Source organism: Anoplolepis gracilipes, chromosome 2 (genome assembly GCF_047496725.1).
Source record: "Anoplolepis gracilipes chromosome 2, ASM4749672v1, whole genome shotgun sequence".
Classification (NCBI taxonomy): Eukaryota; Metazoa; Arthropoda; class Insecta; order Hymenoptera; family Formicidae; genus Anoplolepis; species Anoplolepis gracilipes.
Genome location: NC_132971.1, coordinates 1,634,814 through 1,648,919, shown reverse-complemented (window position 1 = coordinate 1,648,919; position 14,106 = coordinate 1,634,814). Strand labels below are relative to the sequence as shown.

The 14,106-nt window shown below is 33.7% G+C and overlaps 4 protein-coding genes across 6 annotated transcripts; 1 reads left to right on the top strand and 3 right to left on the bottom strand.

Annotated features, from left to right (window-relative positions):
• Positions 1-556: 556 nt before the first annotated feature.
• Positions 557-4,737, bottom strand: H (transcriptional corepressor hairless). 3 transcript variants are annotated; one of them, XM_072886417.1, is made up of 4 exons: positions 3,774-4,737; positions 3,087-3,645; positions 2,023-2,835; positions 557-1,909 (listed from the first exon to the last, which is right to left on the bottom strand). In XM_072886417.1, exons 2-4 carry the CDS (start codon positions 3,427-3,429, stop codon positions 1,875-1,877), a joined length of 1,191 nt encoding a protein of 396 aa, XP_072742518.1. In that variant the 5' UTR covers positions 3,430-3,645; positions 3,774-4,737; the 3' UTR covers positions 557-1,874. The 3 variants fall into 3 exon arrangements, with proteins under 3 accessions (XP_072742518.1, XP_072742519.1, XP_072742517.1); XM_072886418.1 differs by having other exon boundaries at positions 3,087-3,642; XM_072886416.1 differs by having other exon boundaries at positions 3,087-4,737.
• A 1,347-nt stretch (positions 4,738-6,084) lies between these two features.
• LOC140662789 (probable alpha-ketoglutarate-dependent hypophosphite dioxygenase) lies at positions 6,085-7,570 on the bottom strand. Its single transcript, XM_072886424.1, has 2 exons — positions 7,165-7,570; positions 6,085-7,050 (listed from the first exon to the last, which is right to left on the bottom strand). The coding sequence occupies exons 1-2, from the start codon at positions 7,381-7,383 to the stop codon at positions 6,448-6,450; spliced, it is 822 nt and encodes a 273-aa protein (XP_072742525.1). The 5' UTR covers positions 7,384-7,570; the 3' UTR covers positions 6,085-6,447.
• Positions 7,571-8,361: 791 nt separating this feature from the next.
• Positions 8,362-9,221, bottom strand: LOC140662790 (MAD2L1-binding protein). The gene is made up of 2 exons (XM_072886425.1): positions 8,803-9,221; positions 8,362-8,716 (listed from the first exon to the last, which is right to left on the bottom strand). Exons 1-2 carry the CDS (start codon positions 9,219-9,221, stop codon positions 8,362-8,364), a joined length of 774 nt encoding a protein of 257 aa, XP_072742526.1.
• Positions 9,222-9,462: 241 nt separating this feature from the next.
• Positions 9,463-13,294, top strand: Spt (Spitting Image). Its single transcript, XM_072886407.1, has 12 exons — positions 9,463-9,591; positions 9,763-9,978; positions 10,066-10,254; positions 10,329-10,502; positions 10,595-10,719; positions 10,794-11,296; positions 11,388-11,590; positions 11,660-11,861; positions 11,948-12,139; positions 12,226-12,318; positions 12,407-12,694; positions 12,827-13,294. Exons 1-12 carry the CDS (start codon positions 9,538-9,540, stop codon positions 13,135-13,137), a joined length of 2,550 nt encoding a protein of 849 aa, XP_072742508.1. The 5' UTR covers positions 9,463-9,537; the 3' UTR covers positions 13,138-13,294.
• The last annotated feature ends 812 nt before the right edge of the window (positions 13,295-14,106 follow it).

Here is a 14,106-nt window from a genome sequence, read left to right as displayed (position 1 = left end):
TATTTTCTAAATGTTGTAAATTTTTTGTATAACTAAAGATTATATAAATTTTAAAATTACATCTTCATATTTTACTCATATCTCGTTTGTTTTTTTTTTTTTTTTTTTGAGATACATGTTTGTCGGATATCATTTATTTATAATTAAAATAATAAAAATATTTATTTTGCAATAGTATTCCGCGCGTTCATATATTTTAGCTCTCATCTATTCTATATTTCAAATTGAAAGCGGCAAATTCTAATATTATATATCAAGCCGACTTAGTTTTATAAATATATTACACACAAATTATTACGGCAAAACTAAATGATACACAGTAATTGAATCAGTTGTTAGGATTTTCGAGAAATTATTGCGATATTTACTGTAATAAATAAGTAATTGGAAAAAAGATAGATTTATTTAATATTACAAGAAAATATGATTTCGTATATATATGTATATAGCGCGAATAAATGTGTAAAATTACTTCTAGAAGAGGAGAGAAATTCTAAATTCTTAACTGGTAGAGAGCTGATGGTAAGTGAAATAACGTGGTGAGGCTAATAATAAATAGTATATGAAATATTTATATTTATACGAAATTAGTCTTTCTTTCTATACAATTGCTCTAATGCGCAATCACATACTTTTCCAATTCGTTTGAATCGCTAAAGGATGCGTAAGTTGAATAATTAAAATTACTCATTTGTAGAACCTGTGCGAGCTTGCCTTTTGTTTTGTGAAATGCTTTTTAATGTGCGCCTGACTAATAATAAATAGAATAAAAAAAATGAACGTCAATTTTCGATGCAAATATATATATGTATATATATATATACGTAACACAAAGATATATATTTTTTTATATACATATAGTGCCTTTTTTTATAATACATATTCGTAAGAATATTTATATGTAATTTAATTTCATGGAATTTCGGTAATTATTTGTAAGGCACACCCCACGGTCTTTACTAAAGTAATTTTGTATTCTCTCTGCATTAATATCATATAAATAACTGTATACTGTTGTGTGGATATTCTATTAGAACCTAAATTTTTATTATGCGTTTCTATTTTTAAGAATAATTAATATGCTAGATATAGAGGCAATATAATAATCTGTTCTGTACATAATCCTATGTCTTTCTTATCGATTTTTTTTATATAAGATAGATAATATACCATTTTTACTAATGGTAATAATGACAGTAACATTATAAGAATAACGGGAAAATGCATAAATGAGATGCACAGGGGGCGTGTGTATGAAACCTGCTCGTGATACAGGTTTATACATGCACATCCATTTTTGTCATAATGTATACAATATATACGAATACGAATAGTAAATGACAAAAAAAAAAAAAAAAAAAAAAAAAAAAGAATCGAAAATATGAATGCAATATCACTAGCATCATCATTCGATCACTGATCATTTTTATATTGACGACAGATAGATTTACGATCATTTTAAATAATAAAAATTCGCGCGCCAATTCTATTAAAAATTTTTTTTCTTTTCTTAATTCACAAGTCACATATGATAAAAACATGTGTAACATATACACACACCTAGAGTGGCATTTTTTTCCCCCATGTTTTTTTTGTATATATTATACCACTCGTGTAATTTTCTTTTTTTTTAAATCTTGTAATATTAATATAAAATACCTATGCCGCCATCGACAATTTATGCATTTGTATATACAAGTACAGCTCTCCCAGAATCCAACTATCTGGCTTCTCATCATATCTCTACTTACTAAGAAGATACTATTGTTTTATGAATAAAAAAATACTAATATATCGCATTGTCGTTGCACGGGCAGTGTTTGCATAGTGTTTCATCCATCGATAAGGCACCAACTCTATTTGGATCCTGAGATTCAACCCGCATGCTTCGACAGATTCAGAGGCATATCTGTAGATGAGATGTAACTTATATTATTATTTATAACTTTATATTATTTATTAATAACGCATCTTATCCTATTAGATTTTTAATCTAATAATATTTGAATATGAAAAAAATACCTGAAGGAGGTGTAAGAGTTTGTTCCCTGTAGTCTTTATAATGTGGGGATGATGGATGAGGATGCGGCGGTGCATACAATTGCATAGGAGGCGGATAGTGGACGGCAGACGAATATTGGGGTGCCATCCATAGAGGCGCCGCTCTATATGATCCAGGAGGCAACATCGGTAATCCATAGAGCGGATGATGAACGGATGTATTGCTAGATCCAATGTAAGGGTCGATTCGTACCCTCGGATAAGTGTTGGTCGATGAGTATTTTACAGACTGCCGATCATCTGGCTTCAGCAATGTTCGCAAGAAGCCTGGCTCGGGACTTGGTTTATCCTCTCCCAGGATACTCGTTATACTATACGACGATAGTTGTTTCCCGGAGGGAGTCGGTGGCGCACTCGTCGTGCAAACTGGTTGCGGAGTAGCTCGTCTTTTGGATGCTTGATCCTCCAGCGAAACTCTTTCCAACTCTCGGAGTATACGTTTGCGAGGCGATACGACATTAGGATCCAGCAGACGCGATAGTTTATCGATGATCAGTCCCAGAACCTTGCCTGACGATGACGTGCCGTTTATCAATTTCCGAGATATCTTCGTCGGATAAGCCGTTGATTCCGGAACGAGAATTGCAGTTGTAGGGTCTAACGGACGTCTGCGTTTCTTCGCTATTAAACGAGGATGCGCGCACAGACGAGTCTTCGGATTTCGGCGATAGTAAAAATTAAATTCCGTGGTTATCCTGCGTCGGGGATGGGTCTGTTTCCAGCAGTGATCTCTCTGCCAAGGACTGGACTGGATCGACGAATTATCATCGGAAACTGAAAACAAATATAATGTAGAGAGATTACGAGTTATCTAATTTAATTACACTACTTATTTTTATATAATAGTGAAAATTAAAATACAAAAGTTTTATTATGAAAAAAATAATAATTGTAATAAAATTTATTTTTCTTTTTAGTTTTTTGAAAAGATATAATAAATATACAAAGAAAGTAGGGTGATATTATATAATTTATATTATATAAAAAATTTATATACAAGTATTATTATTTTCGTTAAAACTCACCACTAAGGGAAGTAGAGCTCTCTTGTCGATTTGGAATAGTGCTAGCAGGTGGCCAAAAAGTTTTCTTTGGCACGGGAAACCATGTAGTTTTCTCTCCATCCCTGCGATGAGATAGTTCCAAGATAAATTTTCCATCTTTAAAGAATTTCAAGCGGCCTCCCGGAGTCGGCGGCAGGTTGTTATCTATGCGTGCTTCCGTGTGATGAGCTGGCTGGGGACTTGAATTTTTACCATTTGCCTTGGCAAGGGTTGGGTGCAATGTTGATGGATCACGCGAGCACATCTCTGTCGTGCCCCTCACGTGAGCTGCGTGAGCATGACATTCTGCTGACTTTTCACGCATGCTGATACTTTACCGGTATCCATTTTCCTCCACCGGGCTTCTCATACTTTAACTTGTCAGCACTCGATACGATAAGCGATAAGGTAACAGGATTTACACGAGGTCTCCTGTCGTCCTTCGCTCAAAAGATTAAACCCATGTTCTTTAAAATGTCGCAGCACTCACAGATTGGATAAAAAACATTCTTTCATGTTCCAAGCTTCCGTCTTCTCTCTTCTGACAAGAGAAAGAAAATTGATAATTTACAAAGTCCGAGGCACACATATCATTGACAAGTGATTGATATTCGTGTCATTTAGACAAAACATTAGAAATAAATACAGGACACAGTTATATGGACTCACAGTAAATTATGATGGCTGACAAACACACAAGTTGGCTCGATCATAAACTGTGTTTATATATTTATTCGTTGACAAAAGCCTTGAAGAATCCCGCGATCATCCTCCCAGGGTCGTCCCGTAGCTGGCTCGATCACGGTGTCATCATCGGAGTCGCACGAGTGTGGAGCAGAGCGCTCCAGACAGAGGGGGGCGACATATTTTTTTTTGTACTCGAGAAAAATACAACGTGCAGCGACGATCGACGTATGGCGGATCGATCGAAAGCGAGCCGATTATGCTATCGGACAGCCCTCGGCGACGGGGGTCAGTCCGTTCTCGGCGACAGTTTGCGCTCGGAGAAATCCGGTGGTAGCATGAATGTGGCAGACACCCACCCACCCACGCACACACTCGCCTTCCGCCTCTGCTCGCTATTTCTCTCGCATCGTCCGCGCCGACGAGCGCGTCGACCGTCGTCCACGGGTTCCCACGAGGTTCACGCGCGACAATCTCACGCGGCGGACACGACGACGGTACGGGGACGGGTGACGACAGCAGCAGCAACAGCAGCGGCGGTAGCAGCAGTCCGTAGTAGTGGCGGAGAGTACCACTCGGTCGCGCGACACATGTGTTTCACCCGTTCACCGCGAGTTCAGATCCGCGCGTCCGTTCGCCGGCCACTCGGGGCCACTCCCGGTGATATATCCAGCGGGAGCACGCCGTGAAACGCGCGTCCGTGTTTCCGCGTGATCCTCTCGCCCCCGTGTCGTCTGGGATTAAAAAAAAAGCGAGGAAACTCTCCTGGTTCGCCCTCCTTGAGTCGACGGTGTCGACCCTTCTCGGTGTCGACAACACTGGCGGTGGCGGTTCGCGTTCCGCGCGTTCCCCGCGTCTCTCTCCGCGGTTCTCGCGCGCGGTTCGACTCGTACCTCGTACCCGTGATTTACGACTCTCGACCATTCGTTGGAGGATCGCCGCTTGTCAGTCGAATCGATTGTTATTTTTTTTTTTTCTTTTTTTCTTTCCTACCTCGGATATTTTTCCGCCTCTCTCTTTCTTTTCTCGCCAACTCGCGCGACGAAATTCGTCTCGCGCGTCGCTCCCGTTTGGAAAGGTCGATGTACCCTCGCGAGCGAGCTTTTACGCGTTTTATCGGATCTCAATTTATGTCAAATCGCGGATCTCTCGTTCCGCGCGTTCCGTACAATCGGATTCCCGCTTCTCGACGCGAGATGAAAACTCGCGCGAGATTTGTATCGATCTCGCCTCTCCTTTTCTCACGCTGTCAATCGCACGTTTCCAACGAACGAAATGCGAAATGAATCTTTCGCGGAGAAGCATTCCAAGTTGCACGAGTAAGATATTGTTTTTCTGAAAAAGTTTGCTCGTCTATTTCCTAGGCATATCTAAAAATATAAATTTTTGCGCTACTTTATATTTTACATAGCATGAAAATTCGTCTAATCATGATTTCTATGAATACAAGTAATAATAATTGTCACCAGACATGTCATTCGTTTAGAGATTTATAATATAAGCAGGATTGGGATATTTGACAAATTCTATGGTTTTTTTTATATTACACGTAATATATGCATTATTATACATCAAATATGTAAAAAAAAAGTAATATGCCTAAAACTTTATCTAAAATCAATATATATTTTACTAATTTATCAACAAATTTGAACGTTTATTTTGCATTAGCGACAAGCAATTTGTAACAAAACTAGAATAAAAAGTTTTAGCAACCCTAAAGGGACACATTCAACGTTCGATCATCAAACTTTGATGTATTTTATAGCATGTAAAACACTAAGGACTTAAAGTATTTATTTTACTTATTTTAAAAACTCAGAATTAAAATATTTATCTTATACTAAAAATCTTAGGACGTAAAATACTATATTTTACATGCAATTTACATCGAGTATATAAAACCATGGAATTTACATCGAATATTTTACTTATCCAATCCTGGATATAAGTTAAAACAAAAATTGATACTTGTACAGTTTTATAATTTCATGAAAAAGCATCTCTCCATTTTCTACTCTCCATGTTACTTTTTATGTATTTCAGCTTATAAAATGTGATAAGTTTTGTAAATGAAATTTTTTATTATAAAAATTTATATTATTAATTTTTGTATTATTATATATTAATTTTATACAATATTACAATATAAAAATTATATATTAATTGGAATTATTTCAAAGAGAATATGTTATATTACATGATGTTGATTATATGATACTCTTGTGATACTCTTTATACTCTTGATAAACATATGTGCAACATCTTTTGTGTGTGCATTAAAAAGACATTAAAATAGTTTATGAAATATATAATTATTGAGAAAGAGATATTATTCCATTGTATCATGATAATATGGAACTAAACAATGGGATACAATATTTCTCATGCATTCTATAACAGTTAATGAGACTTCAGATCTTTGAGAATTTATTTTTAATAATTTATGATAATTTCTAAGAACAAAATAAAGCTCGAGAGAAGCAGAAAGGATAATTAAGTAACATTCATGTAATAAGAAACATCACAAAATATCATACAAGAAACAATTCAATCATATTCTACGATTTTATGCTCTCTTACATGCAACCTGATTTAAAAGCAAATCTTTGCTTAGTTCATAATTCATACGTATCAGATTAATGCTTAAATCTATTAATTAATGAGTAAATCTATTGGCCATTGTTGCTTGTCGGTAAAAATTGTTACCGCGAAGCACCAGGCCTTGACAGGGAGATTTGTGAACGTCCTCGAGCGGTTCGTCATCGGCGGCTCTCACTTGCATAAGGAACATACGTCGGCTTCTATCGGACAGGTTCAAGTACGAACCGTGAAGCAGCAAGTAAGAAAAGACGATAATGTCACCCTTCTTGGCCGTCACGGGCACAGCTTTCGATAGGGGATACTTCTCGGGATCGACGTAATGAAATTGTTCACCCTGCTCGTCGGTCAGTCCATGATCCTGCAACGGTCCTAGCTTATGACTGCCTGGATATACAGCCAAGCCACCGTTTTCCGGAGTCGTGTCATCCAAGTGTAGAAACACGGCTAGCATAGTGTGCTTTTTGAAAGGAAAGTAGTGATAGTCCTGATGCATCAAGTAAGGCGCTCCCTTCTCCGGCGGTTTTACATGTGCCTTGGTATGATGTAGCAAAATATCCTCGGTATCCATGATATCTTCAAGAGCGTCTAATAAATTTGGATGCGTAATCAGCCGCGTGAAAACGCCACTGAACATTTGCAGATTGTGAATAGATTTTACCTGGCAAATATAATATACATTATATAATTATTTTTTGTTAAATACTTTATATACATGCATTTCGTACTCATTTCACAAAATACAAAATATAACTGTGTATACTTTTTTACTTACAGTATAATCGATGTATCCAGATAGTTTTTTCATGTCTTCTCCGGCCCAGCGAGCTTCCAAGCCTGCCAAATTTTCACGATGTTTTCTCTCGAACAGTTCATTGTAGGCGTCTGATATCTCGTTTACTTCCTTCGGTGAATATACGTTTGTCAACTTTATATAACCATTTTCTTCCCAGAATTTTTTCTCCTCTGATGTTAAAAATTTCAAGCTAGCCATGTGTCCGATATATCTTAGCACTTCTTATACAAGACATAAACAAGACGTTTCTCCTTCGGTATCAAGACTCAATATATCGTGTCTCACGCCAAATACATTAAGATATACACTATCCCACTCCTCAAAAATTATTCCTCAGTAGGGATTATCTACTGTAATGAAATGTGCAGATTCATACATGTTGATTTCTTAAGATTATAAAATTTTGTAATCTGCTTATATATTTCCAAGACTTTTAGTTAAATCATTTATTTTTGACAGAGAGAGAGAGAGAGAGAGAGAGAGAGAGAGAGAGAGAGAGAGAGAGAGAGAGAGAGAGAGAGAGAGAGAGAGAGAGAGAGAGAGAGAGAGAGAGAGAGAGAGAGAGAGAGAGAGAGAGAGAGAGAGAGAGATTAGTGTAATAATCTTGTAAACAATGTAATAATTAATAACTACGATTCAAGATAAAAATAACTACAATTCAAGATAAAAATATTTAACATTATATTTACGAATATACTTATATGGTATAAAATATCAAAGTGATTATACAAAATTTAATTTTTTTCTTACAATAGATCACTAATAACATAATTCTCATCTGTTTATATGTATATTGATCAATAAAATGTTTAATTATTGCATAATTTGTGGTCAACTTTTTTGATTACATAAGCTTACATGCATTAAGACTTATCTTGTTGTGTTGATATGAGCAAAAACATCGTATTGGCTCTTTCTGATAGCGAATGGAAATTTCTATCATATGACCTTAAAGCCTTGCTGTGTCACATTCGCGTCATTGCAATGTCATTGCATATATGACAAAAAAAGTTTATAATTACGTACATAAATGCGTTTAATACTGTTTCATGACTTTCAATTAAATTATTTGATGCAAATGGCTTTATGATATCCTAAAGTGATAAAATTATCTAATGTACTTAAGAAAAAAAAAATTTGAAATTTCACTATAATTGTTACATCATAAAGTTATGGTCACGAACGGAATTTAAAGCCCTTTATAATTTGTTTTGATTGATACCACTGATACAAAGATTGAGTGGAACTATTGTATTGAGTATATTGCACATTATCTTCATTCTCTATCTGCATCTTATACGAATCATGGTATACTGCAACAAGAGACCCGCAATTACACTGCATATCCAATTGATCATTCTGGTACAGTTTGATCCTGAAGCAACTTTGTACTGGTGGCACATATTGTGGTTTAGGTAAGAAAAAGTCCGATATCGAATTGCCATCATTTTTCTTCAACATGATAAACATGTTTGTCATATTTAAAGGTATATCCATGGCCTCTTGAAACTCGCCGCATTCCAACAGAGACCTGAACGCAAATAAAATTATAATATTATCGTATTGGAATTTTTTTTTATACAACCTAACAATTACATTTCCCTTATTTCTATTAACCTCATGAGTTTTAAAAGCGGTTTCCTCGAAGAGTGCTGGTACTCCTTATGCTGCTTGCTGTTGAGGATGTACGAGGGAAGCTCTATTACGATGCAGAGCTTTGGCGAGAGTATCGTAGCGCCAAGCAATATAGCTATTTCTTTTACATCGCAACCCTTGAGAAAGAACTGCGAAGATAATTGATCCGAGACATTCTTCAGCATACTCGACAAGGCTTTAAAGGAGGTCGCATTCCTATCTGTCACCTTCATGCTAGTCTGAAACCTGGCCAACGCTTCGTAAGCGAATGGTATCTGTTCCTTTTGATATAAAACGTATTTCACAAGTTCCATCACCACTTTTGTGCACGAATCATTAGTCAGCGGCTCGTCCAACATTATATCGATCTCCATTTCGCCTTTCTTGTCTCTGGAAAACATTTTTTTTGCCGAGGAGAAATTCAGAATCCGCGAGGTACTATTTATTTTAATTTTTTTCCTCCTTTTAAATACGAAACAGGTACGAGGTTGGGTTACCTGACCTATGAAAGGAAAGAATCGGGTTAGGTTGGGACGGAGATAGAGCCAACTTTACGCAATACCGACGGTTGGTTGCCATGCCTAGTTAGTTACTAAATTCGGTTTATTTATTACATCCGCCATCCACCGTTGAAATATATGAATTTTGAAGTTTCTCGAAGGCTGTAAAAAAAAAGAAAACAAAGAGAGATTATTGAAATATAAAGTATATACGATAATGGATCTAAAAACTAAGCAAATGAAAAAGCTACTGGAATCTTTACAGCAGCAGGTGAGTAAGCTAATATTTCTTTGCACATTTAATAATTGATATATTTATTAAGACATTATCTAGAGAAATATAAAATTTTTCAGATTCACTTGTTATTAAATTTCAAATTTATAGAAATTATAATATTAATGCACGTCATGTTAAATGAGAAAATTATTTTATTTCTTTTAGATAAGCAAGCTGCAGTTGTTGCTAACCAATGTTTCCAATTCGTCAGAAATTTTGGTTACAAAGGCAACGCTCGTCGAACAACTGCATTTTTTAACTCAGAGATTTAAGAATTTAGCAACTAATGACAATTGTGACCTTGAAGAAGAAAATGTAAAGATAATTGATACAGTGACAAAGTCAAAACATATTTCTTTATTGAAGGATATCGATGAGATTGTAAGTAGAAAAAGAATTTTAATACTTTATATTTTGTATTTTTTAGTTTTATTAAAATTTAAAATTCAATTATTGTCTTTTTTTTAGATTGAAAATATTAACAGAAATAATATTGATAAACATATCACAGATTTATTACTCAATAATGTCAAATTAGCTCTGCGAGCTTTAGAAGATTTAGAATGTTTGCCATTGAAGCAAAGGGTTCAAGATTGTCTGAATTATGTTCGAGAAATGAGCATGGCAAATCAGATTGAGGATCTTCGAAATATAAAAGTAACAGTTGATGAAATAAATCTGAATTGAATCACATCTTTTAATATTAATATTAAAATTGTTGTTTTTTTAAGGAACTTGGTACTTCAATATTGGAACTACTTGAACCATTGCAAAAATATAGAAGAAGTTTAATATCTGCTTTCTTGTCAGATAAGCTGGCTCTTTATTCTTCTCAACTATGCACATCATTTGAGATGCTGGTACACTTGACTCAGGAGCAGCACCGGTTAAATGCACCCATTTATGTAATAAATTATATATTTAATCTTTGTTTTTTTATGTCTATTTACGTGTATTTTATTTAAATTGTTTGCTCATTGGAGAAATGTATTTACAGGCTTGCAAGAAGTATATTTGTGGAAGAATATGTACTTGTTGTGAACTGATCTTAAATTTATTTGATGATTCAAATCCATCGCAAGAAGAAGAAGTTTCCGAAAAGGAGAATCACTTCGTCTATAGGTAATAAAAAAAAGATATTTCTAATACTTTGTAATTGCACTTAACTGGTTCTGATATTATGGTACACTTTGTAGAATGGATTTAGCGTTGGACATTATATTAGAAATGTCAAGCAAAACGCATCAGGAGCAAGTATCTCAATGCATAGAACTATGGTTGAGATTGGAAGATGTTTTTTCTCATGCTATGGCGATTGCCCAAGTGTGTCAACTGTACAATTTTAATGCCATAACTGGATCATGTCAGTCTATAGTAATGGAATATGAGAAATTAAAGCAGCAATTACTATCGGAAACACCAGATCCATCATTAAATAACTTGTTTATGCACACCTTGACCGATGCTCTTTATCGTTTAGAACGTAAAATCAATATAGCAGTATTAACACTCGTGATGGAGGTATTCGGCAATCCTTATGCGTCTTTAAAGAAGCTCGTCATGTCGTGTGGAAATTCGTTAAGTGCGAAAACAAGATCCAGTAGTGATCTAAAAAGTCTTATAGAAGACTTTGACCAACTTTTTGACCAAACTATGCAAATTGGAAAGTTTGCTATTGCTTGTTGCAAGAACACGAATCGTCAGTTACTTTTCTTTATCAAGCAAAAAGTATTATCAACAAAATCTTTTCGAGTTACTAAAATTATCTGATATAAAATTGTTTATTTCAGGTAATAATAAAATTCGCAATTGCCTCGCCGGATTTGAATCCTTAGAGACGGAATTAATTTCTGCTATAACTTCCTTTTACTTGCATCCAGATAATAAAGAAATGCGTTCTAGTGTCAAACTGTTGACTACACAATGGCAACAAGAGATGAGCAAGTTTCAAACTTCCGTAAACTTTATTATAAATTCAGCTGCCTTCTGTGAAGTAAATATCGAATACATTATAAACAATTATATTTTTAAAGAATACTTGAATATATCCTTTTTTTTTTAGATCATTATGGGCACTCTCCAAGAACGTGTAATGGAAATTTCAGATTGTCTAGATAACAGAAAACCAGTAACACAACTTCAAGTACAAGGCATCGTTCAACGTGCTTCAGCTTTATCTAGCCAAATAACAACGATTGTAAATGATATTGGTACTGAAAACATTGATCGTCATACAATAATGAAGACAAGAGAATTAAAAACAGGTAACATGTTACATTATTCTTTGAACTTGTAGTTTGTCACACAACAAAATTTACATCAAGATTACGTACATATTTCATTACTATAGCTATATATGAAGCCAATAAAGCATCCAAAACTCTTCTGAATGAAGAGGCGACAGAACCTCAAATATTGCGAGTGATAAAACGATGTGAATTAGTATTGCATGTTGTTAAAACATTGCAACCTGCTTTAGCCATGATCATGAATAGTACAATACATGAAAAATCTGTAAGAACTCAAGGAGAGTCCAGCCATGGTATGATAAATTATTCTATTTCAATAATATTTTATAGGATGCAAACACTTTGCTAATAAATTAAAGAAATATTTTTGATATTGCAGGTATTCTTTCAAATACTATGAACTTTCCATCCACAATTTATAGTTTACCACGCGATGAAAATAGTACAGTTTATATCAGAACACCCTACACAGGTTTGTGAGAAATTTGAAATATTTTGTATGTATTTTGCATGCATTTATATATTTTAAGTTAATATCACAAATCTTATTTATGTTTTAGTAAAAGTGCATAAATCACAGGTGTCCATTCAACCAGCAAATAGCGTAATGCAAAAACCATCAGATTTATCACAAATGATACCCTACATAAAAAGCGGTCGCACTTTGCGCAGCGAATATTCCATCATGTATAATACACCACGTAAAAATAGAGCTGCAATAAAACCAGTTGTCAAAAGTGACTTATCCTTTAGGAATTTGTCTAACATTAGACAACATCTCTTTAGTAGAGATAGTTTTAAAGTTCATACTAGCGATGATATATCTGAAGATAGCATAGATTTAACAGGTACTGTATACTTGAAGAAGTCATTTACAGATAGGAATTATGTTAAAATTATATAATAGGATTATATGTTACATTAGATTATGATAGAATTATATACATGGTAGGATTACATTAAAAATTGTTTTTTTTCAGCTGTCTTAAAGAATATTTCTTTGTCATCTTCATCGGGACATTCATCTTACAAATCCTTAAAAAAGATATCTTCTGAAAACACAAGTGAAAAAATTGTCTCTAACACAACTGCAAAAAAATTATCTGAAACAGTTAAACGAGAAACGGACAGTTGTGCAAATAAATCTACATTAACAGAGAAGGTGGATGATTGTACTATATCTGGTGGTGGTGATGCATCTTTGGTCATGGAGACTTATCAAAAACTTAATAGCGTTCAAGGTTCAAGTAATAAAATTCAAAAATCGACATTAGAAAAACATGAGATGTAGAAAGAGAAGAATGTATTTTTTATGAAATATTAGCGTAATTTTCATTAATTACAAAGAATATTTAAAGTTGCAATTCTAATATGTACACATTTAATACAATTTGTATTAACATGTAATTAAACATGATAAAGTGAGTATATTAATGTCGATAAATATTACAATATTAATTCCAATATATCATAATTAAATTTAATGAAATTTAAATTTGAATTGTATAAATGTTAAATTTTATATAAAAGTTTAATTGTTTTTACAATAAAAAGTAGAAATGTTTATTCTATATTTGTAGTTTTTTTTCCTTTAATTTTTATTAATTTCAATTCAGGAGATATGATATCCTGACATTAGATCCTGATTATTCAAATGCATAGTGGAACAAATAAACAAAATCTGATGAAATAATTCTTATTTTTTTAAATTAATGTCTATAATAATAATAATAATAGTATGTGAATAATTATTTTGATTAAATAATTATGTGTCAGTTTCAATATTACAATAAATATATAATTTGATTAAAATAATCATTATACAATTATTAAATATATATGAATTGAAAGTTTATCTAATAAAATAAGAATTATATCTTTGCGCATCATTCATTTGTCACATTCTGTGAAATGATATAAAACTCATTGGAAGTTTCAGATTTTTGATTGGTTGGTTTATTTTATCTTTCCACCTTCAATTTTCAGCTTTCCCGCAATTTTCCCCTCATTTTCTTTCAATCGGAAAATATTAAAAACACGTTTTATTATAAAAAATAATTATATATAAAAGAAAATTAGAAACACTTTTTATATACATTTTCACACACAATCTCTTCCTCTCTCCCCCTCCTCTCATTTACATCAATGAAATTTATATGAAAGAACGAATGTGTAGAGGCTAAATAAAAAAAATTCCTCGGAAACATACAGAGAATATTCGCAGATATGTCAAAGTATGAGTAGCAGGTGAAAGAAGGTG

What these genes read in the sequence shown, in the direction of transcription:
- LOC140662790 (XM_072886425.1), bottom strand. Translation starts at nt 9,221, where the DNA reads ATGTTTTCCAGAGACAAGAAAGGCGAAATGGAGATCGATATAATGTTG. An exon ending in CCGCTTTTAAAACTCATGAG is followed by an intron (nt 8,717 to 8,802) that starts GTTAATAGAAAT and finishes ATTTGCGTTCAG; the next exon opens with GTCTCTGTTGGAATGCGGCG.
- Spt (XM_072886407.1), top strand. Translation starts at nt 9,538, where the DNA reads ATGGATCTAAAAACTAAGCAAATGAAAAAGCTACTGGAATCTTTACAG. An exon ending in AGGATCTTCGAAATATAAAA is followed by an intron (nt 10,255 to 10,328) that starts GTAACAGTTGAT and finishes TGTTTTTTTAAG; the next exon opens with GAACTTGGTACTTCAATATT. An exon ending in GAGAATCACTTCGTCTATAG is followed by an intron (nt 10,720 to 10,793) that starts GTAATAAAAAAA and finishes TACACTTTGTAG; the next exon opens with AATGGATTTAGCGTTGGACA.
- H (XM_072886416.1), bottom strand. Translation starts at nt 3,429, where the DNA reads ATGCGTGAAAAGTCAGCAGAATGTCATGCTCACGCAGCTCACGTGAGG. An exon ending in GAGCTCTACTTCCCTTAGTG is followed by an intron (nt 2,836 to 3,086) that starts GTGAGTTTTAAC and finishes ATTTGTTTTCAG; the next exon opens with TTTCCGATGATAATTCGTCG. An exon ending in AACTCTTACACCTCCTTCAG is followed by an intron (nt 1,910 to 2,022) that starts GTATTTTTTTCA and finishes TCTCATCTACAG; the next exon opens with ATATGCCTCTGAATCTGTCG.
- LOC140662789 (XM_072886424.1), bottom strand. Translation starts at nt 7,383, where the DNA reads ATGGCTAGCTTGAAATTTTTAACATCAGAGGAGAAAAAATTCTGGGAA. An exon ending in CTGGATACATCGATTATACT is followed by an intron (nt 7,051 to 7,164) that starts GTAAGTAAAAAA and finishes TATATTTGCCAG; the next exon opens with GTAAAATCTATTCACAATCT.